The sequence below is a fragment of the Natator depressus genome, chromosome 1 (genome assembly GCF_965152275.1).
Source record: "Natator depressus isolate rNatDep1 chromosome 1, rNatDep2.hap1, whole genome shotgun sequence".
In the NCBI taxonomy this organism is placed as follows: Eukaryota; Metazoa; Chordata; order Testudines; family Cheloniidae; genus Natator; species Natator depressus.
The window spans coordinates 195,204,367-195,230,282 of NC_134234.1; the positions used below are offsets into that span (position 1 = coordinate 195,204,367).

At 40.4% G+C, this 25,916-nt stretch overlaps 2 protein-coding genes across 6 annotated transcripts in view; one reads left to right on the forward strand and one right to left on the reverse strand.

The window, feature by feature from the left end:
• Window positions 1-25,916, forward strand: part of CMSS1 (cms1 ribosomal small subunit homolog) — a 366,757-nt gene that overhangs the window by 230,737 nt on the left and 110,104 nt on the right. The window lies entirely within an intron of this gene.
• Window positions 1-25,916, reverse strand: part of FILIP1L (filamin A interacting protein 1 like) — a 286,102-nt gene that overhangs the window by 213,591 nt on the left and 46,595 nt on the right. The window contains exon 1 of one of the 2 annotated variants that reach the window (XM_074973368.1): window positions 14,117-14,238. The exons of the other annotated variant lie outside the window; for it this stretch is intronic. Within the exon in view, the coding sequence (XP_074829469.1) occupies window positions 14,117-14,211 (95 nt within the window). The 5' untranslated portion in view covers window positions 14,212-14,238. Of the gene's footprint in view, window positions 1-14,116; window positions 14,239-25,916 lie in introns of those variants that run through there. 2 annotated transcript variants of the gene reach the window in all.

Genomic DNA, 25,916 nt, shown 5'->3' on the forward strand with positions numbered 1-25,916 from the left:
CTCCTTCCTTTCCTCCCTCTGTGTCTTGTGGATTGCATAAGTCTTGGAAAATGTAATACAGCATTTGTCATAGCATGCCTTGAATTCTGGCATGGTTTAAAAAAAAATGTGTGTTGGATGGGAATCATGTTACACTGCTCATTTTGAGGGGAATTTGGGGTCATGGTTTAGCATTCTATTGGTCTTGTCATCCAAAAGGAGTGGGGATGTCTCTGTAATCACTTAGGGCATGGACATAGTTTTTATTGAAATATATTCCATGCCATGGAAGCCTGTGCAAAACCACAGAAAGCCTGATTAATCAATTCTTTCTGGGTTGCAATGGCGCACATTGTGTCCATATCTCTTGATATATCTAACCTGTTAGCTCTCCTGTCTAGGTTTTACATACTTGTCTCCAAACCTTTCAACGGTATTTGATCTTTTTTCCCTAATAAGGTGGGTGAGTTGACACGACTACAAACACAGTGGAATCAGAGGACCTGGATACAGCACAGTCCCAGTTCGTAGCACGGATGGGATATTAACTGCATTTTGCAAACAGATATATCTTATCTGATTACAGGAGGTTAACAAATGGTCATTTACATCATAGCAATATGACACAACAAGGATGGGAATTAGTGAAGTATTGGTGAATATATATGCCCTTTACCTCCAAATTGCCAGTTCAAATCCACTCTAGATCAGTAGTAACTGAAAGAAAGTACAATCGGATAATTGTTCAGTGGCTTGTACGAAATTAATTTGATAGTTTCAGTTCGATTCCCACTGGACAACTGTCTATGTTACAAACCCCCCATATTGGGCGTTACTCAGATTGCAAGCTCCTTGGGGCAGAGACCATCTTTTTTCTGTGTCTGTGCAGCACCTAGCACAGTGGACTCCTGCTCTGTAATTAGAGCTCCTAGATGCAATAGTAATACATATAATTATTAATAATTGGGGTCTTGGTTTAAGATTGAATGGGCATAGAAAGCGAGCTACCTTCGTGCTAGCAGGTTTGAATTGTCCACATTTCGACCGAGGCAGATTGATCTAGCACTAATATGTGAGTCTCGGTTTTAGTTATTGGTAATGGCAGGGTGAGTGTCCTTTCTGCTCTGGAAAAAAACAGCGATGGCAAAAAGTAAAAGTTGAGATTAGAGGATGTACGTGTGTACCTCAGGTCAGATTGGCTCCAAAATGAGGGATGTTCCTTTGTTGTTAAGGTCAGCTCCAGTGATATGAGAGATTAATGGAATGCTCTTTGTGGGCCCAGTTTTAAAATTTGGTTGCCACAGTTTTGCATGTGGCTGCTCAAATCACTTAGGACCAGAATTTCCCATCTTCATGGGCCTACAAGTTAGACAGCTAAATTCATATCTAGTTGCATATATCTGAAATATGGGTCTTGTCTACACTGCCACTTTACAGCACTGAAACTTTTTCACTCAGGGGTGTGAAAAACACTACTCATTCCTTCATGTCACTTACCCCTGTTTCTTCTGACTCGCTGGTTCTCCATTGCACAGCAGAGCAAATGTCAGCTTTCTATCTTTTCTTTCAAGGCTCAACACAGTGCAGATCTGCATACATCTCTATTTTATCCTCAAGTTTTGATTCCCCTCCCTTCTCACTCTGCTCTGATAGTGACACCAAGCTCTTCCTCTTCCATTTCTCCTGCTCGTAGTTGTGTCTGTGTCTTCTCCCCTGCTGCCTTTGGAATGACCTCATTGAAATCTTTTCTTAAAATCCCATCTTTCCACACAGGCCTACAAAATGTAAAAAATCCCCAAACAAACAAAAGAAGCATCTGGAACTAATTAATTTACATACCTGCCATTGCCCTGACCACTTTGCTTGTATGTTATATCCCTTTATCACTCCCTCTCCATCTATTTTTGCATATTTCTAAATGGGGAGCTCCTTGAGGTGGGGACTGTATCTTTCTAAGAGTTTAGTGCCCAGCACATTTTGGGTCCTGCTGGAGTACAAATAACTATTAATAACTGGGTACCATCACTTAAAAGTTTGAAAACTGACTCTTACTGTTGAATGTTTTTTTTGGTATTCAGAACCCCTTAATCAATGTCCAAATGATTATTTAGCTTATGAGGTATGTGACAACGGTCCTTCAGAAACCAAATTCCTCATCCTTTCCAACCCTCCTTCCTTCTATGAGGTACAAACATTTTGTTTCCAAAATACAAGATATCAAAAATATTTTTAGAAGAGTTGTAGAGATTTCATTTTAAAGTGATTTAGCTTTCAAAATTACGTTTCGCCTAACTACACTCTTCTGCCAACATAGCCATCACCACTCATTGGGGGTGGTTTAATTATGTCGACGGGAGAGCTCTCTCCTGTCGGCATAGAGCAGCTACACGGGAGATCTTACAATGGCGCAGCTGCATCTGTACAGCTGTGCCACTGTAAGGTCTCTAGTGTAGACAAGGCCTAAGTTAAAAAGAGGATCTGCTTGTTGAAGAAGGATAGGAGGATAGCTTGAAGAAGTGGTAGGCAGATTTTTATTTCAGCAGGAGTTCATAATAACATGTGTGGCCCTCAGATTATTTGTAAAGGGTAACAGTCATATGAACAAACTGTTATATATCCTCTTACTTTGAAGTGGTTGCCCATTTATTTAATTTTACTTTAATATTTAATAATAAACTAAATATTTTTAGTCTCTAAAAATTCAACTTTGTGCAGTTTCTTAAATCTTTGTGTGACATTAAAATAGTTTATTTTATGGGGTCTCATTTGCACTACTCCGCTCTTTTAATAATTAAATGATAATTTAATAAAAATATTAAAATACCTTTTAAAATATCTCTGAGGTTGAGCCTGGCAATATTTATATTTCATCTGTTTCTCATAGTCAGCACAGTAATGTAACATTTAAGCACACAGAAGTTTCTCAAAAGAAAAGAAACAAGATCTGAATAGCCTGAACTCTCCACATTCATAAGCTTTTCTCAGTGATAAATAGCCACCTGGAAAGTATCAGTTAATTCATTCCTAAGTCTTTTAAGAGGTAGCTTTGGCAAGATTTTGTAAATGAAGAAACCTAAACAGAGAAACTAGAGAAAGATAGCTAATGAAAGACTTGGCTTTGGTGATGAAAATATCTTACAAGTTTTAGTAAAAGCTTGATTGGACCTGGATTCATGAGGATTTCTACAGATCTGTCCTGATGACATCTACAGTTAAATTAGGACAGTTCTATGAAAGACAACCTAATATGGTCTTAGATTTAGTTGATTTCCCACCGCCATGTCTGCGTCTCCCAACCACCCCCCCAAATCAGTTCCTCCGGAATCAGCATATGCTGAAAATAAACCATCCTATAAAAGAGGGCACTTGGTGTGTATAGTGTGGAATGATATTGTAAAATCAGCAGAGACTTGTGGTGGTAGGGTCTGTCTTTGTGTAGTGACCCTCAGTCACTTCTACAGCAAACCCAACTCTTCTCCTCACAGAAACGGAAATTGAAATCAAAATTTGAGCTGACAAATGGCTTCATAAAGACAGTGGGAGACATTAGACCAGTGGTTCTCAACCAGGGGTACTTGTCCCCCTCGGGGTAGGCAGAGGTCTTCCAGGGGGTACATGAACGTATCTAGATATTTGCCTAGTTTTACAACAGGCTACAAAAAAAGCTGTAGCGAAGTCAGTACAAACTAAAATTTCATGCAGAAAATCACTTGTATACTATACTGCTCTATATACTATACACTGAAATGTAAGTGCAGTATTTATATTCCAGTTGATTAATTTAAGAATTATATGGTAAAAATGAGAAAGTGAGCAATTTTTCAGTAATAGTTTGCTTTTGTAATTTTTTTTCTGATTTTGTAAGCAAGTAGTTTTTAAGTGAAGTGAAACTTAGGGGTATACGCAAGACAAATCAGACTCCAGAAAGGGGTACTGTAGCCTGGAAAGGTTGAGAGCCACTGGGTTAGAAGATCTGATCAGAAGATATTGATTTAACAACCACCAAAGACTACAAAAGGGGAAAAGGAAAAACAATCAGAAGTGCTGTCTTTTTACCGGTGTATCAGTTTCCCCCCCATGACTACTTGTGAAAGCTTTATTGGTAGCTTTTAGCTATGTATCATAATAATACATACAATAACTATTACGTAATATGAAAAATATGCCACGGTGAGCAAGAAAACAAGTGTTAGTCCTATGGACAATATCAGAATGCTCTCACTATTATTAAATGTACCAACATTTTGTTAGATATAAGAAAGGCACATCATCAACTTAAAATTCATACACCAGCCATAACATTTTTCAAGTAATACCTACAGTTGCTGTAACTGAAATTGATTAGAGCAAAAAATGTTTCTCTCAGTTGTTTTCAATTGTACGTTTGGCACCCTTTAAATATATTTAGTTTCACTGTTCCGCTTGTTTAGCCAGCTAGCCAAGTGAGTTTCCCCCCATTATTTGGGGGGAGGGGAGGTTCTGACAGCAAGGAAGGAGAGAAAAGCATTTTTCAGAAGCTATGAAAATGTGATTGCAAAGCCATAAGAATTAGCAGGACAACTTGGGTAGGTGTAATCTCTTTTAATTCTTTTAAAATGATTAGATTTAAAGTTGACTATTTCCCTTTATTCAATTACTATTTTCTGTGACAAAGGCGACTTGTGAAAAGCACCTGTGGCCTGCAGCACCATCTTTCAAAGAACTGTAATCCCCATTGCAGATGAAATAGGGAGGTGGGGAGCCTAAGTACAGATTTCAGAGTAGCAGCCATGTTAGTCTGTATCCCCGTCAGGAACAGTATCCCCGGTAATGTCACGGCAAACCTGGTGGCTGAACTTCGTGACTTTGTCCTCACCCATAACTATTTCACATTTGGGGACAATGTATACCTTCAAATCAGCGGCACTGCTATGGGTACCCGCATGGCCCCACAGTATGCCAACATTTTTATGGCTGATTTAGAACAACGCTTCCTCAGCTCTCGTCCCCTCATGCCCCTTCTCCACTTGCGCTACATTGATGACATCTTCATCATCTGGACCCATGGAAAAGAAGCCCTTGAGGAATTCCACCATGATTTCAACAATTTCCATCCTACCATCAACCTCAGCCTAGACCAGTCCACACAAGAGATCCACTTCCTCGACACTACGGTGCTAATAAGCGATGGTTACATAAACACCACCCTATACCGGAAACCTACTGACCGCTGTGCTTACCTACATGCCTCCAGCTTTCACCCAGACCACACCACACGATCCATTGTCTACAGCCAAGCTCTACGATACAACCGCATTTGCTTCAACCCCTCAGACAGAGACAAACACCTACAAGATCTCTAGCAAGCGTTCTTACAACTACAATACCCACCTGCTGAAGTGAAGAAACAGCTTGACAGAGCCAGAAGAGTACCCAGAAGTTACCTACTACAGGACAGGCCCAACAAAGAAAATAACACAACGCCACTAGCCATGACCTTCCGCTCCCAACTAAAACCTCTCCAATGTATCATCAAGGATCTACAACCTATCCTGAAGGATGACCCATCACTCTCACAGATCTTGGGAGACAGGCCAGTCCTTGCTTACAGACAGCCCCCCAACCTGAAGCAAATACTCACCAGCAACCACACACCACACAACAAAACCACTAACCCAGGAACCTATCCTTGCAACAAAGCCCGTTGCCAAGTGTGTCCACATATCTATTCAGGGGATACCATCATAGGGCCTAATCACATCAGCCACACTATCAGAGGCTCGTTCACCTGCACATCTACCAATGTGATATATGCCATCATGTGCCAGCAATGCCCCTCTGCCATGTACATTGGCCAAACTGGACAGTCTCTATGTAGAAGAATAAATGGACACAAATCAGATGTCAAGAATTATAACATTCAAAAACCAGTCGGAGAACACTTCAATCTCTCTGGTCACTCGATTACAGACCTAAAAGTGACAATTCTTCAACAACAAATCTTCAAAAACAGACTCCAGCGAGAGACTGCTGAATTGGAATTAATTTGCAAACTGGATACAATTAACTTAGGCTTGAATAAAGACTGGGAGTGGATGAGTCATTACACAAAGTAAAACTATTTCCCCATGTTTATTCCCCCTCCCCCGTTCCGCACGCGTTCTTGGAAATGGCCCACCTTGATTATCACTACAAAAGGTCCCCTCCCCCCCGCTCTCCTGCTGGTAATAGCTCTTGTTACAGTGTGTATGGTAACGCCCATAGTTTCATGTTCTCTGTGTATATAAATCTCCCCACTGTATTTTCCACTGCATGCATCCGATGAAGTGAGCTGTAGCTCATGAAAGCTTATGCTCAAATAAATTTGTTAGTCTCTAAGGTGCCCCAAGTACTCCTTTTCTTTTTAAGTACAGATTCTTTCCTTTGATGTGCAACTACAGATCCTACTGAAGTCAGTGGGAGCCACATGTGTGCATCTGAGATCAGACTTTAAGCCCCACTTCAGTCTTAATGAAGTCAATGGAGTTACTCACCTTGCTGAATCAGGACATTAGCTCTTAAATTTTCTCTCATTCCAAGATTCCAAACAGTAAAATATAGTTTTCTTTAAAATGATAACAGAAGAGGATGCCCTTCTGTGAGGAACCATTTCCTCTAAACCAGGGGTTACCTCTCATGTTAGGGCATAAAGCTGTTTGTGTGAGGAATGGGGGAATGACATTTTCTACAGAATGTAAATTTTCATTGGAGAAAAAAATTCTATTTTTCTTACCATTAGTAGGATCAGAAGAAACCCATTCCAAATGTAAACAGATGCAGTAATTAGGTTTATAGTATCTTTGAGAATGAGCAATTTATGCCATTTTCAATGACAATGTATTCATTTTTACAGTTTTTTTTAATGTGAAATTATCAAAAGTACATGCCCTTAAATGTAAAGAGCAACTGTGGCCAAACCTGGCACAATGAACTTAAAAGATATCAAATTGTTGTTGTTTGCAGAATGTGGGTTTGTTTGGTTGGTTTTGGGTGAAATAACACACTGGATTCTGGGATATGAGGGTTACAGGGGGAAAAGTAGGTTGTTTGGTGTTGTGGAATGAGAAGGTGGATAATGTTAGGTATGTAGTGGGGGAGAGGGAGAGAAGATTGAGAACCCTTGCTTGAAACTAAATATTCTGGCCAATAATTTCCAAATATCTGCCTTTCAAGTCATTGGTCGTTTCATTTCAGTAGACAGAGATCCTAACTGAGAAACTATTGTAGGCCATGTAGTATTCAAGGAAGCCAAGGGCAACACCTTGATCAAAATAGGGTATGCCTAAGGTATATTAATACCAGAAAAATACAAAGAAAAGATGTAGCTATACACAGTGCCTCGTATATAGTGGGTTACCCCTTTTCAACCACAGCAGTTAGTCAAAATTCGGGGCCTTGTATGTTATTTCTGTTGAAAATATTAATTGTTGATGGAGCCTGGTATTTTCTTTTATGCAGTCTTATTTATTTACAAGTAATGTACAAAGTTCTGCTTCTTGGAACTCGGGGGGTGCCAAATGCATGGGATAGCCTCTTTGTTTATAGCCCAAGCCTTTTTAGCCAGCACTAGACCAATAAACCTGTCTCTGTGTTTCTTGTCTGCACTCCAGCTTGTCTTTTCCACGTACCTGATCAGAACCATGTGCAGTGGAACCCTTCACAAACATGGTCCTAGTTTCTGGGAAGACTCTAGTATGCCTTGTTTTAGGTGAGGTCTCCTCAACCCATCCCACACAGTTACTGAAAGTTATTTTGGAAATGGCATAGCTAGACCGTGTCACTTTACAGCTTTACTTTTTTTAGCCTTTTTCATTGTAAAATCACAAAGGACCTTACTAAAGTAATTTTTCTTATGAATTCACACCCGTTAGACAAAACAGGAAGATGACTAAACGTTCTTGTATCATAGTAGATTGTCTGCAGGTTTTGATGAGTGCCAGCTTGCTGAAACTTGTTTCTGCTTCTTCCATAGTTACTGGCAGTGTGCAAAAAATGGGTAGGGTTGTGCACACTTCACTGAAAACTAGTTGTAGTTTTCTGTTTTAAATCTCACTAAGTAAGATAAGTGGTGGCAGTTCAAGTTCTTTTCCAAAAGTAGACCTGACGTTTTTTGTGCTTTTTTTTTAACTGCAACATTTCATGTGGAAAGTTCTGCAAAAGATCCATAGGATATTTGAGAACTAGACATGTGGATGTTTGTTCCAGTTCCTCCAGCTGGGGTGTGACATATTTTGAACTGAACGTAAAACAAATGCAATTGGTTGCTTTGAATCAGTGCTCCAACTCACAGGTAACATTGTCCAAAGTTGCATAGAACACATTCCTTCTGCATGAAGACTTTGTTTCATCTTCAGAGGTGATAGAGCATGATTCCTCAGGAGTCTCATCATGAAATATTTTCAATTTTTTACCTCTCTTCTGCAGTAATTGTGGTAAAATTCGCATAGCTATCACCACAAGGCGTGCTTCTAATAGAATTTTGAGCCACTGATCTCAGAATTGCTTTAATTCTTCATAATATCAGCAATCAGAGTTGACCCTGAACCAAGAGAGATTCCTCGGGGTTGTAGAATCTTGTTTCTCTCATCAATACTTGAAGGAACTTTATACCAAAAGCTAGCCAATAAAGGGCATGAAAATGAGGTGAAGTACTGTTTTCATGCTAACACTTTCTGATCAAGTTTTGTGTGTCAAATTTAATTCAAGAGCCCATTCCAGTGCTGCCAGAATACCTGGAATATACTTTGTTATTGAACAGACAGCTTCAGCATGTGCACTCCAACCTGTGTCTGACTGAATATAGAGTGAATAGTGTATCTTATTGGTTACAATCTTCCACCTCACAGGACAGGCACTAAAAACATGAAAAGTCACTGCACACAACCAAAAAGTGTTACTGTTTCAGAATGTGAAACTGCAGCATTAACTCCTACAAGATTAAGTGAATAAGAAGGGCAAGGAGAATACACCGCAAGTTTATTTTTTGACAGTGCAAGCCTGAATGGGTTTTAATTTTCCTGACTTATTAGAACCATTATCAAATCCTGGACCTCTATAATCATCAAGTGGAATGGTATGGTGCTTAATGTTGACACTTAGCATTTCAGCTGCCTATCTGTTTTTCTACTTTTTTTGATCAAAGTTGATGAACTCAAGAGATCTTTCTTGAATATTAAATGCACCACTGCCTTGGTCCTGAAGTACAAACTTGAATATAACACATTTTGTTCATGGTGAGAGGCATCAAGACTATCATTCCATATGATGGAATAATAGATGGCGCGCTCTCTCTCTCTCTCTCTCTCTCTCTCTCTCTCTCTCTCTGAACGAATGGCCTCCTGCATGCTTTTACCGTATAATTCAGTCCACTTGTTCTGAGTCTGCCATAAGAGGTAATGTACCTGCCCTTGGGTTGTTCTATCGTCTGTGTCTGCTTCTGTTTGACTTTAGCCAAATGGTCATGAGTTATGCTGTTATAATGAGCTAGTAACTCAAGAGTTCCAAGAAGATTACTGTTGTGTGGATCACAGTCAGATTATTATCTCCTTGGAATGCTAAACCTCTTGAAATGAGATGTCAGATAATATCCAACATTCTTTCCAGTAATGCTCTCCATCTTGAAGCTTCTGTTAATGCTTGTTTTTGAATCTCACTGTCTACTCTACCTGACAGTGACTGCTCTAATTCCTTCCACCAGCAACAGCAGGTTTTATGTTCTGTGCTCTTTTCATGTTCAGGAAGTTTATAATATAGTTTGTGCCATTTTTGCACGGTTGGCAAATATCCTTCATTTTTTGCCAGTATTCCGCATAGTTTGTTTGTCTTCCCCTTCAGAAAATTGCTGACATGGAAAGCAGTACTGTGCTTGGCAGGTAGCACTCTGAGCAAGCCATGGTCTCTATTGCTGGAAGTTTTACATTTGAGAAGAAATACAGGTAAACTACGGCCATCAACATCTTTTGGCATTAACTTCGCTAGCTTCCGCGTTTCTCTGAAATTCATTACACCAGATAGGACAATTTTTTCATAAACAGGATCTGTAACGTGTGTAGGCCACACTCCTGGATCCTTTTAAAAACATGAATCCGTAAGTACTGTAGCACTATTCTCTTCTGCTTCTTTCAAGCCTTCCTCTGAGTCTGCTGGTGGTAATAGTACGCAACTACTTTTGGAGGTCATTAGATTGGAATCACATGATTCATTTGTCTGCTTTTCTTCATCAGTGTCCACAGTGTCTATATTGAAATCACCTTCACCTTGCTGTTTTACAGTTCCCCAGTTTTTGCATTGTTTGACCTAGACTATTGAGAGGCCTTGCCTGTCTGGAAAAACTGGAGGATTGACTGGCGACCTCTAGCATCTTTTCTTTCCCTTTCTTTAAGCTCCTGATGTTTGTGGCTGCCTGATTTGTATTTGTAGCCAGACATGGGAGCATGGCACATATATTAGTGATACATCCGTGACAAATACCCTCTAGGGACCCTGGAGGTACTGTTCCTTGTCCCTGGAATCTCGTCTCAACCCTTCTATGCATCCTAGAGGACCAGCTAACTGTTCGGAATCTCAAACTAAAACATCCATAGCCTGAATTTTTTTTCTCATGGGGATGGTCTAGTGGCCCTCTGGATGGGCCCTGGTAAAGTGTACCGATTTCCCCCATTTTGCTGTGGCCCGCTTTCAAGAAATACCACTTCTATTGCCTTAGCTAAAAGTAGCCTTTTATGGGTCACCTGCTACCTTCAGGCCCCACGGGGGTCAGAATCTCTGCTCCTGTCATACATGGGATGGATGGATGGACACACACTCATGCACACACACACATGCACACAACACATACACGCACCAGATCTATCCAAAGGACAGAGGACTTTTCTAAACATTTATATCTGCTTCAGTCTTCCCCATGATAATCAAACACAACTGATACCCCATTACAATCTTGTTTATTCTGTCAGCCTGTTCAAAAGATAAATATTTTTATTCCTTTTTTGGATGTTTGTCAACTGCATCTTTCGTTTTGCAGGTAATTAATAATATAATGTTCGGGAGCAGGGCACAGTTTTGGATGTTGCTGTGAGAAACAGCATGCCCATGTCTTAGTTTGTTTAAAGTATCTAGTTGTCTGGGATTTTCTACCAAGCTCATCACCGTGGATTTGAGTGGCACCCAAGGTCTCAGGATTACTATGGGCAAAACTTGGGTAGATGACCTACTGTAGGCAGTCTACACAGGTCAAATCCGTAGTTTCTTATTTAGTTTTGTTTTTAGGAAAAATAGGAGTTCTGACTCCTGTCTGAGGACTGAGCCTCCCAACTCCCATTAAAGTCACTAGCAAGACTCCCATTGACTTTAGTGGAAGTTGCTCAAGCAGTTTTTCTGGGGAGGAGGCAAGTCTCAGCGAATTTACATAAAAGCTCAGCTTCTAGAGTAGAGCAGGATTATGGTCGCGAAGGAAGCATTTACCTAATATTATTATGAATAATCATGTTTATTACGGCAGTGCCTAAGGACCAACCAAGAATGGGGCCCCATTGTGCAAGGCACTGTACAAACACAGGCTAGCAGACAGTCCCTGCTCTGGAGAGCTCACAGTCTAAACAGACAGGACAGACAGCGGGTGGGAGAAGCGGTAGAACACACAAGGTGGAGTGAACAGTGTGGTGACAGCAAACATCACGTTAATGTCACTATTTTTTACTGCTTTGGAGGAGTGGGGTGAGATGGGGGTCAGATAGGAAGAGATATGTTAAATAGAAGGGGGAAAGGGGGAAGGGAGAGGGATTTTGAAAAGAAGGGGGAAGTGGGTAGCAGGGATAAGTGTGCAGTGAAGCTGAACTGAAGAGACTGAGGGAGGGTTGGAGCAAACAGCCAATCCACACAGGGGTAAGAAAGTCCAGTCAAAACTGTAGAAATGTTCCCCTCTCTGTGAGATGGACTAAGTCCAAAAGGTTTAAATGAGGGACATACCTGATGTCTGGGTGCCACATTTGCTATTGGCCTCACCATACCTTTCAGGGAATGTACTGTGTGCGCGACCTGCACTCCTATATGCATTTGTTCCCTGTAAAATGTAACTAAGTATGTGCAAATGGCGTGGAATAATAATAGTTGTTAATTTCAAAACCAGGAATATTTTCCATCCGATAGGAAGCTTGGAAAGAGATTAAAAGCCATTCTATCCTTTCCCTGCTACCCCCACATTTGGCAGCTGTGATTTAAAAAAAAATTGTTTGGCATCTGTTTTCATGAAATTGTGCTTCTTCAGTTACTATACCAGAGAGACAGCAAGTATCAAAAAGTAAGTCTGCATAGGGTATGTCCCCATTCTTCCTTTACTGTATATCATTTGGATAATACCGGCATAACAAGCCCTCACAACAGCTGTACTTGTCAGTCTGTTGCACTAAATTGCATCTTCTGCCTTTCATCAGATATGAAGGGATGTACTATATACGTTGCAGTGCTATGTTAAGTATTCCCTAGTTTGCTTTAATTACCTTTTAGCTACTTGTATTTCACACTCCCTAGTTTATCCATTCACATTTCAGTGTTAAACAAGGATACTTTACAGGCCTTGTGACCATAGAACTAAGGGGGAGGGAGCGGGGGAATACTCATTACTGAAAATGCGGAGAGAGGAGTAGGAATAATTAGGAATACACATTGGAACTTCTAAATCTTCATAGAAGAACAGAGCATGGGTCTACTTGAAATTTGAAAGTATTCTTTCCTGTGTGAGCAGTGATAGAATGCATACATTTAACATTTTTGTTTTGCCTTCATTCATTGTCTGTAAAATAGGGGGTAATAATGCATCCTATCTTCCTCCTTTTTCTGTCTTGTCCATGAAAGACTCCATCCTGCAAAGATTTATGCAAGTGCTTAACTTTACGCACTGTGAATAATCCCTTTGATTTCAAGGGACTACTCACAATGCATAAAGCTAAGGATGTACATAACTCTTTGCAGGATTGGGATTTTGGATTGTAAATATATCAGCACAATGGCAGCCTGATCTCGAACTATATATAATCAGAAACAATCCTTCTGCCAAAAAGTTTACAATCTAAAACCCAGATCCTTTTGGAACAAAACTGATAAATTAAACAGTAATAAGTCCCCAAGACAAGATGGTATACACTCAAGAGAACTGAAGGAAGTCAAATATGAAAGTGCAGAACTACTAACTGTGGTATGTAACCTATCACTTAAATCAGCTTTTGTACCAGATGACTAGCAGATAGTTAATGTAATGCCAATTTTTAAAAAAGCCTCTGTCAAAAGAGATTCTGTCATTTACAGGCCAGGAAGCCTAACCTCTGGACCAGACAATCTGGTTGCAGCTATAGTAAAGAACAGAATGGTCAGACACAAAGATAAACATGATATTTTGGGGAAAAGTCAAGATGGCTTTTGTGACAGAACATCTTTGAGGGGGTCAACAAAGATGTGGATAAGGGTGGCCGACTTGGACTTTCAGAAAGTTTTTGACAAGGTCCCTCACCAAAGGCTCTTAAGTAAAGTAAGCAGTCATGGGATAAGAAGGAAGATCCTCTCATGGATCAGTAACTGGTTAAAAGACAGGAAATAAAAGGTAGGAATAAATGGTAAGTTTTCACAGTGGAGAGAGCTAAATAGTGGCGTCCTCCAAAGAACTACACAGGGAATTGTGGTGTTCAACATACAGTAGAACCTCAGAGTTACGAACACGTCAGGAATGGAGGTTATTCATAACACTGAAATATTCATAACTCTGAACAAAATGTTATGGTTGTTCTTTCAAAAGTTTACAAGTGAACATTTATTTAATATAGCATCGAAACTTTACTATGCAGAATAAAAATGCTGCTTTCCCTTTATTTTTATTAGTTTATGTTTAACACAGTATTGTAATGTATTTGCTTTTTTTTTTGCTTTTTTTTTGGTCTCTGCTGCTGCCTAATTGCATACTTCCAATTCCAAATGAGATGTGTGGTTGACTGTTCAGTTCGTAATTCTGATATTAATAACTCTGAGGTTCTCCTTTATTCATAAACAATCTGGAAAAGAGGGTAAACAGTGATGTGGCAAAATTTGCATGTGATACAAAATGCTCAAGATACTTAAGTCCAAAACTTACTGTGAAGAGTTCCCAAGGGATTTCACAAAACTGGGTGACCAGGCAGCAAAATGGCAGATGAAATTCAGCGTTGACAAGTGCCGAGTAATGCACATTGGAAAAAAATAATCCCAACTGTACAGACACAATGATGAAGTTTAAATTAGGTGATATTGCTCAAGAAAGAGATCTTGGAGTCATTGTAGCTAGTTCTCTGAAAACATCTGCTCAGTGTGCAGTGATAGTCAAAAAAGCTATCAATGTTAGGAGCAATTAGGAAAGGGATAGATAACAAAACAGAAAATATAATGCCATTATATAAATGTATGGTATGCCCACACCTTGAATACTGTGTGCAATTTTGATCACCCCATCTCAAAAAAGTTATATTAGAATTGGAAAAGATACAGAGCAGGGCAACAAAAATGATTAGGTGTATGGAATAGCTTCCATACAAGGAGAGATTAAGAAGACTGGGACTGTTGAAAAGAGATGAAAAAGTGGGGGATATGATAGAGGTCTATAAAATAATGAGTGGTGTGTAGAAAGTGAATAGGGAAGTGTTATTTACCTCTTCACATAACACAAGAACTAGGGGTCACCTAATGAAATTAACAGTCAGCGGGTTTAAAACAAACATAAGGAAGTACTTTCTTCACAGTGCACAGTCAACCTGTGAAACTTGTTGCCAGGGGATGTTGTAAAGTCCAAAAATATAACTGGGTTAAAAAAATAATTAGATACGTTCCTGGAGGATAGGTCATAAATGGCTGTTAGCCAAGATGGTCAGGGATGTAACCCCATGCTCCAGGTGCCCCTTAATCTCCAACATCCAGATGCTGGAACAGGATGACAGAAATGGATCACTTGAACTTGTCCTATTCTGTTCATTCCTTCTGAAGTATCTGGCACTGTCCAATGTCAGAAGACAGTATACTGAACTAGATGGGTCCTTGGTCATAGCCAGTATGTATGTTCTTATGTTCTTAAGTGAATGATAGTGTAACCCTTACGTTCCTTTTCAATTCTACATGGGTAAATTGAATTCTCCCTCCCTTAGGATAATTTACTGCTTTTACATCCCATTGTGAAGACTGTGTAATATGGAGGGGACTGAGAAAGAGAAAATTCTCTCTCATTTGTGAATTTTCATTCTGGGATCCTCCGTGTCAGACAGTCTGACCCTCCCTTGGGAGGACTGCATTATGTTCAAGGTTGTTTTTCCTGGCTATTGGTCTCCTGTTAAGAGTTTGAAAGGAAAGAGGGAGTTCCTCCAGGAAATCCCTAAATTTCATGTGAGTGCTATTCTGTGAATGGTTTGAGTTGAACACCTTTAAACTTTTATATAGCTAGTATTTTTCAGCTTTGGAATCTTGCAATGATCTGGTTTGCCTCCAGTTGCCACAGAAATGGGGAATACCCACTGTGAAGACTGTCTGAGATGGAGGGTCCTAAAAAGAAAAGCTGTGGGAAAATTCTGTCTTACCGTTTTTGTCTCTCAGAGCAGCAGTATGAAAATCCACGTTAATGTCCACATCTCCAGTCTTGTATTACAACAAATCTGTCAGTTAGATAGGACTTTATAGTTGACTGCTGGTTGATGCTGCAAATCAAGGCCATTTGGCACTTTACAATTGCAGCAGAGCTATATCTCAGATCCTCCCTGGCTCCTGCCACTTAGACTAAAGGAGAATCTCCTCTGGCTGTTAGCAGTACAGAGTATGCACTTGAGCAGTTCTAATTCCATCCTATAGAAGCCAGTGGTACACAGCCAGTTTAATGCAATATACGGTAATCAGCGGAACGTAATTCTGTCTTTGCTCACGCCTGCTGGAGTTAATGGGGTTGCACAGCATGCTTGAGGGAAGAAACTTTATTTGACATTTTAGGGCCTGTTGTTTTTGGCAAAGGACTTCAGAGCAATTGCTGCTGTCATTATGGGAGGCCAATCCCCCAAAGTCTAAATCGGTTTCCACTCCATTTTTGACATATGATTGGTTGCTAGTTAAAGAGGTGTGTTTATCCCCACAGCTAGGCAAACAAAGGAAGCTGTTCTGTTCACTCCGTGCACGTTTCTGTTCTCTGTCCTCCGGCTCCCCATATCCTGTACCATCTTCTTGAGTGTCCCTAGTCTGTCTTTCTATTGCTCTTGCTGGGGTTCCTCCCTCTTTCTGGCCTTTTCACTCTATTTTCTCAACTAGTCTATGCTCTGCTATCCTTCTGCTCCATTAATCTATCTTTTTTCCTTAATCAACTAATTTTCTGCCCCAAATAATCTGTGAACATTTGATTCTCTAACTCCTTCCTCTTGCTCCCCAATCAAGCCTTCTAGCCAGCTTCTGCTCCCCCAGAGTACCACCCCAGTCAATAAGACTAGTCTGTCCCTCATCTATTCTACGCTCTTCATGTTCTTCCAGTTCCCCTGCAAGGTTTCTTTGTTCCTCCTCCTGCCCCACAGGAGATCCTGAGGTAGAGCATGTGGTCCCATCAGGTCCTTTCCTCCTCTTCCCAAGCCGTATATGATGGTTTTGAATGGAGAAGGAACCACTCTGCTCAGAGACAGCACAGCACCGGTGCTACACGCCTACCCACATTTCTACCTGTGCTGTCCTCACCCCTGCCGGTTCACTGGCAAAGAGGGAGAGTCAATAAAGTGGCTCTTACTCCTATTCCTTTCCCTGCTCATTTGCACTGTGACCTGGTAGCCATTGGAGTGTGATGCTGAGTACATACAGCAGCTGCAGAGTGAGGTTTGGCGCCTTGGGGAGGGAGCGGAGAGGACCAGGGTATGTTATCTCTGACTCTCTTGCTTCCTGGTTTGAAGCCACCAGAGGTAAAGCACTCTAGAGAGTGACTGAAAAGTAATCTCTGTGCCCGATCTCAGATGGGCACTGAGTAGCTCCAAAAGACCTATTCCTCTTCAGCTTATAGGACAGTGGTCTTAATAACTGTTCAGGATGGCATAGCATACTACACTGTAAACCACAGCAGAAGGTTCTCCAGTCACTGGTGTTGAGTGAAACAAATACATCTCTTTTAAAACACATGGCTTGAGTTTAAGGAGAAAGAAGAAATGTTTGAAACTGAGTAGACAACGTGTTTGGCTTTAGATAAGTTTAAAGAAGACTTGTTATTGAAATGGCTCATGTGAATTAGTTAACATGCAAGAATTTATTGTGCTTTCACTTCCTGTGCTCCTATTTCCTGTCTGGATGTTAAAAGGAAACCCTAATCAGTACATTGTGATTAACTGGCAATACAGTAGTAAATTCAGTGTTTTAGGTTTACTTGCCTGTGAACATTGTTGTTGTCGAAAGCAGAATTACTCAGTCCACAATTCACAATGGGAATCATGAACACTAAACTCTGCGTTCACTTAATTCATTGCTTGTGTATTGAGAACAGAGTAACTTCTGACCTGACAGCTACAAAGTACACTTTGAAGCTGAGGAGCTGACATGGGTTTATTTCAATCTTTCCTTGCCCAGCAGATGGCACTATGCAATAATGGGATTTTTACCTAGTGTTCATGTGATGTAATTGGATCATAATTGTTTAAGATGTAAAAGACCTATTAGATTGTTGAGTCCATCTCACTGCTATCACAGAATATAGTTCCTGGAGAGAGGGATTAGATACTTATTTCTTTTAGACTATTGTAGTACTCTCTTGTCACATTGGGCCTGATTCTGTGTAGGCCACTTTCACAACTATTTAGCACTGTTGATTTCGGGTGAGTTGCTCTGGACCCGTTTAATCAAGATCAAAATGAGGCCCACAATATTTTGCAGATGAAATGAGTCCCATTACTATTTAAAAAGCTCTGGTGCCTTTTAAACATATTTAATTTGACGTAACATATAAAAGATAGCATTCCCATATCATCGGATGACCCCCATTCTTGCTTAACCCTTTTGGAGCTGTCATATTCTCTTATGGACAAGGTTTTGTAGAACATGCTGTCGTGTTCTGATGTGTTATCTTTTGGATCTTGTGTAGGATCTTTCTACCTGCTCTCCATTCAGTACTGCACTATCACTGAAAAGCTCAACTGTTTGATCAGTGCATAACATTTCAACTGAATTTCATCAGGAATCTTTAGCTCCACCTGTCACTTCGTCTTGCAGACATCTGAAGCATGTGTGCATCTTGCCAATTCTGTGAGCTTTTCTTTTTAAAGACCCAGTTGGCAAATGCTGCAACTCCAGGCAACACAAAGCTGAAGTAAATCTAGAAGATGATCCTTCTAGTTTTTTAGACTGATAGCTTCAGACCATTTTCTTCGCTGCTGCAGAAAGCAGCACAATCAAGATTTGAAAAGCCATCATTTACTACTCGACTGAGACTGGCGGAAAAGAAGACCTGAGTACTAATTCTGGCTCAACCATGGACTTCTGTATGTTATCTAGGTCAAGCCACTTAACCTGTCTAAGCGGTTTCTAATATCTAAAATGGGGATAATGCTTCCTTACCACACAGGTGTTATGAAGCAAACTTGTAAATTACTTTGAAGCTGGAAAGTGCTAAGTAATGTTAAATATTATTGTTATTTTTAATTGAATTGTAAGTAGCCTGTACAGCTACAGGGAAGCCATCTGAGCCACTGTATACTGAATGGGCCCTTCAAAGTAGCCTGATCCTTTTCAATTTTTCAGAGACATTAATAGTTTCCTGGCTCAGTGTTTTAGGAAATGTCATCATAGTCTGGAGGAACCAGTAAAAACATAAGTCACCTATTTTGTTTGATCACTTTATGCCAGGATATTTTATTCTGGGAGCTGGAGAAGGGGAAGAACTGTTCCATTTATGTGGGTATAAGATGTAAAGTTTTAAATCTACTTTCATAAAGTATGCAAAATTCAGAAACTAGACTCTGAACTCCATGTGAGAAACAGAATGTTTCTGAGTTCTTAGGTAGGGGCTCAAGATAGTTTTAGCAAACAGTGTAACAAATAGAAGCAACCTAACTGGATAGACCACATCAATAGTCCTCTTAATTACTAAGTGCAGTGTTATTTTTCTTCCTGAAATGGTCACTGCTTCTGCACCAGCTAGGAGGGAAATAATTTTTGGAGAGGAGCATTTGTTGGCTTTAATCATACTTGGTCCTCCTGAAATGGCAAGGGCTTAAAACAAATTGAAAATGTAGCAAATTGTGTATTAGAGCAGCAGTATTTTACTGGGTGTGGTCACTGCAAAATTGTAGTAGCCTTTAGGCATCTCTAATGCCAGGAAATGCAATAGTTTAAAAAGAGGGACTGCTTTGTCCCAGACCTCTCTCTAGGGCCTCAGATCCAGGATATGTTTAAATCTTGCTGATTCTTTCTACATAACATCTCTAAAATACAGCCTTTCCTACCCATCCACACAGCTAAAACTCTCCTCCAGGCTCTCATCATCTTGATTACTGCAACATCCTTCTTACTGGCCTTGACAAATGTCATCTTGCCCTGCTCATAGCCATTCACAATGATGCTTCAAAGATCATTTTCCTAGCCAGTCGCTCTGACCATGTCATCCTTCTCTCTGCATCCCTTCTTCTTTATTGTGTCAAACGTCAACAGCTTGTATTCACTTTCAAGCCCTTCAGTCCCCACCCTACCTATCATCTCTCAGTTGCCACTGAGCTGTTGATGCTTGTCTTCAATCAGCCCATGATGCCAGCCTCTATTTCACACTTATTAAATGTTCAGTCATCTTTGTGTCTTCTCCTGTGCCAATCTTCATGCTTGGGAGGCCCTCCTTGTAAATATGTGCAAAGATACCTCATTATCCACCTTCCAATCCCTGTTTAAAACTCTTTTCTTGTGATGACTACAAAAAACTTGACAACAGTTGAATTGCTGGTGTGCAGAGACCACTGCCTGTCATGGTGAACAACAGAGAGACGAGGTAGGTGATAGTCTAATTGTTCACTTGTACTCCCCTATAAGTACTCCCTTTTCAGTATCCATCTGCATAGACTGTAAGCTCCTTAGGGCAGGGACTACCTAGCACAATGGGGTCCTGGTTTGTGACTAGGGCAGATACTACGATAATACAAATAATAATAATAATAAAAATATTTGATTTGAAATAATGGAAAACAAATCATAAAATGTCTGTAATAGACATCAGGCCATGTTCTGATCTCAGTTACACCAGTGTAAATCCAGAATACTTGTACAATCCTCAGGTTGTAGTAAAATTGCTCTACTTTTATAGGGATATCACTGAGATCAAAACCTGGGCAAATAATTCAAATTTGAGAAATAGTTGGGTAAAACGATACCAAATGAAGATCTCTGAAAAATGCTACATGACACAAAGATGACTTAAGACCTCTGGAAGACTTATGAGTGTATTTTGTTTTAGGGCTAAGGAATAATCTGCCTAAAATTCTTATCATAACTAAATTCCAGGTTATTGAGAGTGTTGAATGGGATTCTTCACCTTGTCTTGTTTTTAGAACCATATATTTTAATAATATTAATTTACCAGATGGTTCCTTAACCTGAAAGTGCCTTTCCTACAGTATGTTTTAATATTTTATTTCCATGATGTTCCAGCATCCGAAGATTGCCCACCTGTACCACGCTGACCCGAGAGCATATCTGTATTACACAAGAGAATAAGAATGGCCATACTGGGTTAGGTGGACCATTGGTCTGACTTAGTATGGCCATTCTTATGTTCTAAAGAAAAAGCCAAGCCAGTTATTAAAATATGTGGCTTTTAACTTTGTATACAGTTATAGAAGTAACCTAATCTTTTAATGTCATTAGAAGCATTTATTTCTATATTTTGGTGAATACTTTATTTTTTTATCTTAAATGTTCTTTTTTCCTTTAGAAAAGTAAAGGGCCATATTTAGGATGGGTGAAATCTCAAAGACCTTACCTGGTTTTAATTCTGTCCTTACTGAGGCAGAGTTCCCAGTAAGCATGTGGATGAAGTCCTGGTCACAACCTCCCCAGTCTGCTGTGCCTGTGGAGTGCAGCCAGTCATGCTAACTGTACCAGCTCCACCACCCCAACTCCTCAGTAGCACTCGTGGGATCATTAGGTCTACATTGTGACTAACTTCTGCCTGGGTGAGGTGTGTGCAGCAGGAGGTCTCCCTGTGCCCTTTCCCCAACCCCACCTTGCATCATGTGGGGGTACCTCCCTGTAGCATACCCTGCAGGGAGTAGTCGGAATTTGTCCCAGTGCTTGGGAGGTCATGAACTGTGTTCTCTTATTTAATCTTCTGTCTTCCTGCAGTATTAGAGACCAAGTGTAATATATGTCAGTAATCTGGAGAAACTGAAGTGTAACGCTTACTTCATCCGGCACAGCTATGTTTTGGAAATGAAGTGCAGCATTGACAGAGGACGCCACCACCGTAACACATTGCACCATACCATGTTACACAAACTTTTTTCCACAATGGGAAAAAGTAAACGTGGATCCTTTCATCATTCACCGTAACCTCAGAAGGAGCCGATACGCTGTTGTCATTCACTAAGAATCCAAAATTTGTTTAAACAGCAGTTCATGTGCCACAGATCCACATCAAAAAGCTGTTAAGGATTTCAGAAAGAGGGTACAACTCCTCAGTTGCCTCATGAAAACACAATCTGGACTGCAGGAAGTATTGCTACTGAATCTACTGCTGTTGAATTTTATGAATCAAACAAATTGTTAATTTTATGATTGCACAAGTAGGCAACACCCCTTGAGAGCAGTTTAACATTAACTCCTGCCAGAAATCTGTCCCTTATGTTTTTCAGAGGCTTTCCTCTCTGTCTCTTTAGAGCTAATGAGCCCAATTCTGGTTCTTTGTACTTTTTTCCACTCAAATGGGTTTAAATTAATCAGCCCTTGAGACTGTGCACTCCACTGCTTGTTACTGGAGTAGACAATTTGGAGATCTTATTAGCTCCCCAGCTGCTGTCAGGTGATTATCCAGCTAGCAGTAGTGGCCAGAATTGTCTTTTGTTTTTCCTGCCTGTGTCTGGCTAGAAAGTTGGAACCCTTTTGTTTTTGATATGGACCTTTGTTGTCTTGAGAGGAGATGGCTGCCCTGTACTCTGCCTGCGGCTACACCTTCAATCTGCTTATAAACTGAAGCTGGTCCTGAATGTGTTTGGCCCTCTGCAGTATCTTGCTGGGAGTTCATGACTCCAGTTGCTGCATAGTGGTTCTAGGGTGGAGTTGAAGGTGTTGGTTTTGATCTATAAAGCTTTTAGATTGGCTTGGAAACTGTCTCCCTGAGAAACCATTTCTTTCTCTGTGTGATATTGCAGCTCTTCTAGCAAGCAGAGGTGCTCAGACTAGATGCCTACCTGCCAAGGCATATCTGGAGTGCCAGTCACACATTTGCCCCGGCTGTCACTTTCACTCAGACTTGCTGAAATGACCCTCATAATCAGGGCTGCAGAGAATGAGCAGTGTTCCCCCTGCAGTCGCGCCTTCCAGGAAAAACAAATTGCTTTCAGGACTGCTGAGTTCCCAAGACTCCCTTGGCCTGTTGTGCCTCTTTGGTGCAGCAGGGTCAGACACCGAGGAGGAGGAGGAGGAAGTCAGTGCTGGCTGCTTCACACCTGCCTGCCTCCTGAGTTAATGGAATAGGAAGGATGCACTCTCCTCAGATTTCTGGTTAATTGACTAGTGATTTCATGTCGCTTAGCTTATAGTGCTGGACTTCTTATTGTTGTGTAGTTGAGCATTGAAATGCGTGAGCATTGTCTATGTGTGTGCGTATGTATATGTAAACATCCCTTCAAAATAAATATACATATAATATAATATATATTTGACACTGACAGCAACTAAAAAATATGTCCTAAACAACAAGAACCAGATTCAGTAATAACAAATGCCACCATCTTTCACACCAGACAGCACCAGTCCCGGCCACAAAAAGGTTCTTCAAGCACTGAAGCTAGATTTAAAAAATCTCAACAAGTTGTATCCCACTGTAAGCTAGCAGACTGAAACAGAAGAGAAAAAAGAGGCCAAGTATTGCTTACATTGTATTTGTGGTGTTCTGTCATAACGTATGTCTTGGCTATAGTTATTTTGTGAAAAATAAATCTGATTTATTCAGTTAGGTTGAATATCTTATGCACACTGTGTATAGAGCAGATACAAGGCAAAAACCCTATCTTCAGACTTGTCTGTAAAGGGCTTAGCGCACTTTTGGCTCTGTATTAATAATAATAAGGCCAAAACCTCACTGCTAGCTAGTGAACAAAAAAACCCTATACTTCGCAACTGTGTTATCTGAGAGTTATATTTCATTAGAGCTGATATTAAAATGTCCAATGTCAGGCAAGAAATGTAGCTGAGTTCAAGTGTACAAAACATACAGGAAATTTTTTCCTAATGTGTTGTCACTTCAGAAGTCTGGCAGTCATTTAGCTTCACTCATAAAACTCCTAGCATCCATCTTCATTTTTAAGTCCTCAGAAGGGGAAGTCCTCATGACCATTTTCTCTAAACATTAAAAGCTTTGTTTCCAGTGGAAAATGCCATTTCTATTAAAGCATAAGATAGCATGCTGAGTGCTCTGAAAGCTTCGAAAAACAGTTGTTAGGACTCCTGCTTTCTGAGAACTACAGACCAGATGGCCACCAGGATCTCCGTGAGTTGGCCTCAGGAGAATGCCAGACATTTCAAGTGACAATGTTTTAAACATCGATTCAGAGAAAAGCAAACGGCACTTAAAGGAGTCACGGATATTACAGGCTTAAAAACAAAAATTGTCAAATCCTCTTTTCCCACTAGGGGGCTTATACACATTCTTGCTTTAGTGCAGTGGTTTTCAATCTTTTTTCATTTGTGGACCCCTAAAAATTTTTGAATGGAGGGGCGGACCCCTTTGGAAATCTTACACATGGTCTGCAGACCCCCAGTGGTCATCAGATCACAGGTTGAAAACTATTGTTCTATGGTAACGACAACCTTTCGTGGACCCCTTAGACATTGTCCGCGGACCCCTGGTTGAAAACCACTGCTTTAGTGGAAATGAAAATGTGCACAGTAATTGTAATGGGCTGGTTGCCGTCACTATAATTAAAAGCTGCAAAAGAGTTTATACTCCAATCCCCTGTTTTCACAACCTTCTGAAACATTTACCAATCTGGCCGATATTTTCCATGCATGGACACTGTAAAAATGTGAAGGCTGGGGTTTCTTTTTTTGTTTTTGTTTTTTGTTTTTTTTTGGATGCTTTGAGAAGTTTAGCAATTAAAAGAAGGTTAAAAAAATATGTAAAAATGAAATCCTGACCACCTTTATTTCTGTGAGATGAACTTGAATACATTTGAATTTTTAAATGTCAGGTGTGGTATGTAGGTGCACTTAACTAGCTAAATGTTAGGATTACTGCGGCGGCGATAGAGAATACTTCATAACAGGTAATGGTACGTATTGGAGTTGGAGAGTTTGTGCAAATAGATATGTAGTCATCTTTTTTTCCCCCACCCCCACTGTCTGAAAAGTTTGACTGGGTTTTCAAAGTGGAAAAACTGGGACACTTGTATTCCTGTAGAATTTAATAGAAATTTATAAACTTGCTGTAGGTTTTTTGACCAGCCAGATGGAATTTAATAGAAAAATTATATAATTGTTCAGCAAAACTTACAGAAGGAGTTTTGCGGTCTATTAAATCCCAGAGGCTTTTATAGTATTTTCTGTAGTACCCTATTTATGTGATGCCTGTTAAACTCCTTAAACTCCTGTTAAACTGCTTATGGAAAAGTCCTATAGAGATGTGGAGGAAACACAGGGGATAATAGAGGTGGGGTGTTGGTGAGGCAGAACAGGTGGGTTTGGCCCTTTGGCCTTGATCGTGCAAACTGATCCCTGTGAACAGATCCCTGCATTTCCATGGAGCCCCATTAACTTCTCTGGCTCCGTTTGAGCATGGGTGTCCAGCAGTGTGGATCAGCTTGTGGTAGCAGGGCCTGCATATGAGTGATTTCATATTAGGGTTATCAGAGGGTTCACTGAGAGGCCCCAAGGGGTGGGCAGTGTGGAAACATGCAACAGGCTTGGTTAGGAGAGATCCTTGAAGTGCACCTCTATTCAGCCAGCCTCTGTTTCATTTGCTCAGGAGGACAGTTTGCAGGAATTGTAAAAATTGGATAAACCAACCTTCTTTTGCTCAAAACGGCAGTGACAGTGAGACATGCCCTGAAAACAGGAATATTCCCAGCTTTCAGGACACATGGTTATCCTGTACTTGGCTATTCCCATAAGTGATGTGATTGCTACTATTTCAGGTTGGTGTGTGTTTTCTCTTTATGGTTACCATGGTACCAGTGAAACAGATACATACAGTATGTATGGTTGAACTATAAAAAGACACAAGTCCATAACACAGATTTGCTTTCAGCACTACGTTTATGGTATAATGGTGTTAACTACAGTAACTTTTTGCCTCTCACTAAATCTGCATGCACTTAATGCACTCTGTTTTAGGTCATGTGTATATTTGTTGTAAGTACCCAACCGTGCTCTGTTTCCATTGAGGTCAATAGGCCTACTAACCTTAATTTGCAATTATGAAATTGCAGAACTACTGACTTGAGTATGTAGCCTCTCACTGAAACCAACCTGTGTACTGGATGTCTGGCAGGTAGCTAATGTAACACTGATTTTTAAAGACGGCTTCAGATGAGATACTTGCAATGACAGGGAAACTGGTGGAACCTCTAGTGAAAGAACAGAATTACCAGACACATAGATAATTCAGATTTGTTGGGGAAGAGTCAACATGACTTTTGTAAAGGGAGTCATGCCTCACCAGTCTGTTAGAATTCTTTGAAAGAGTCAACAAGCACGTGGATAAGGGT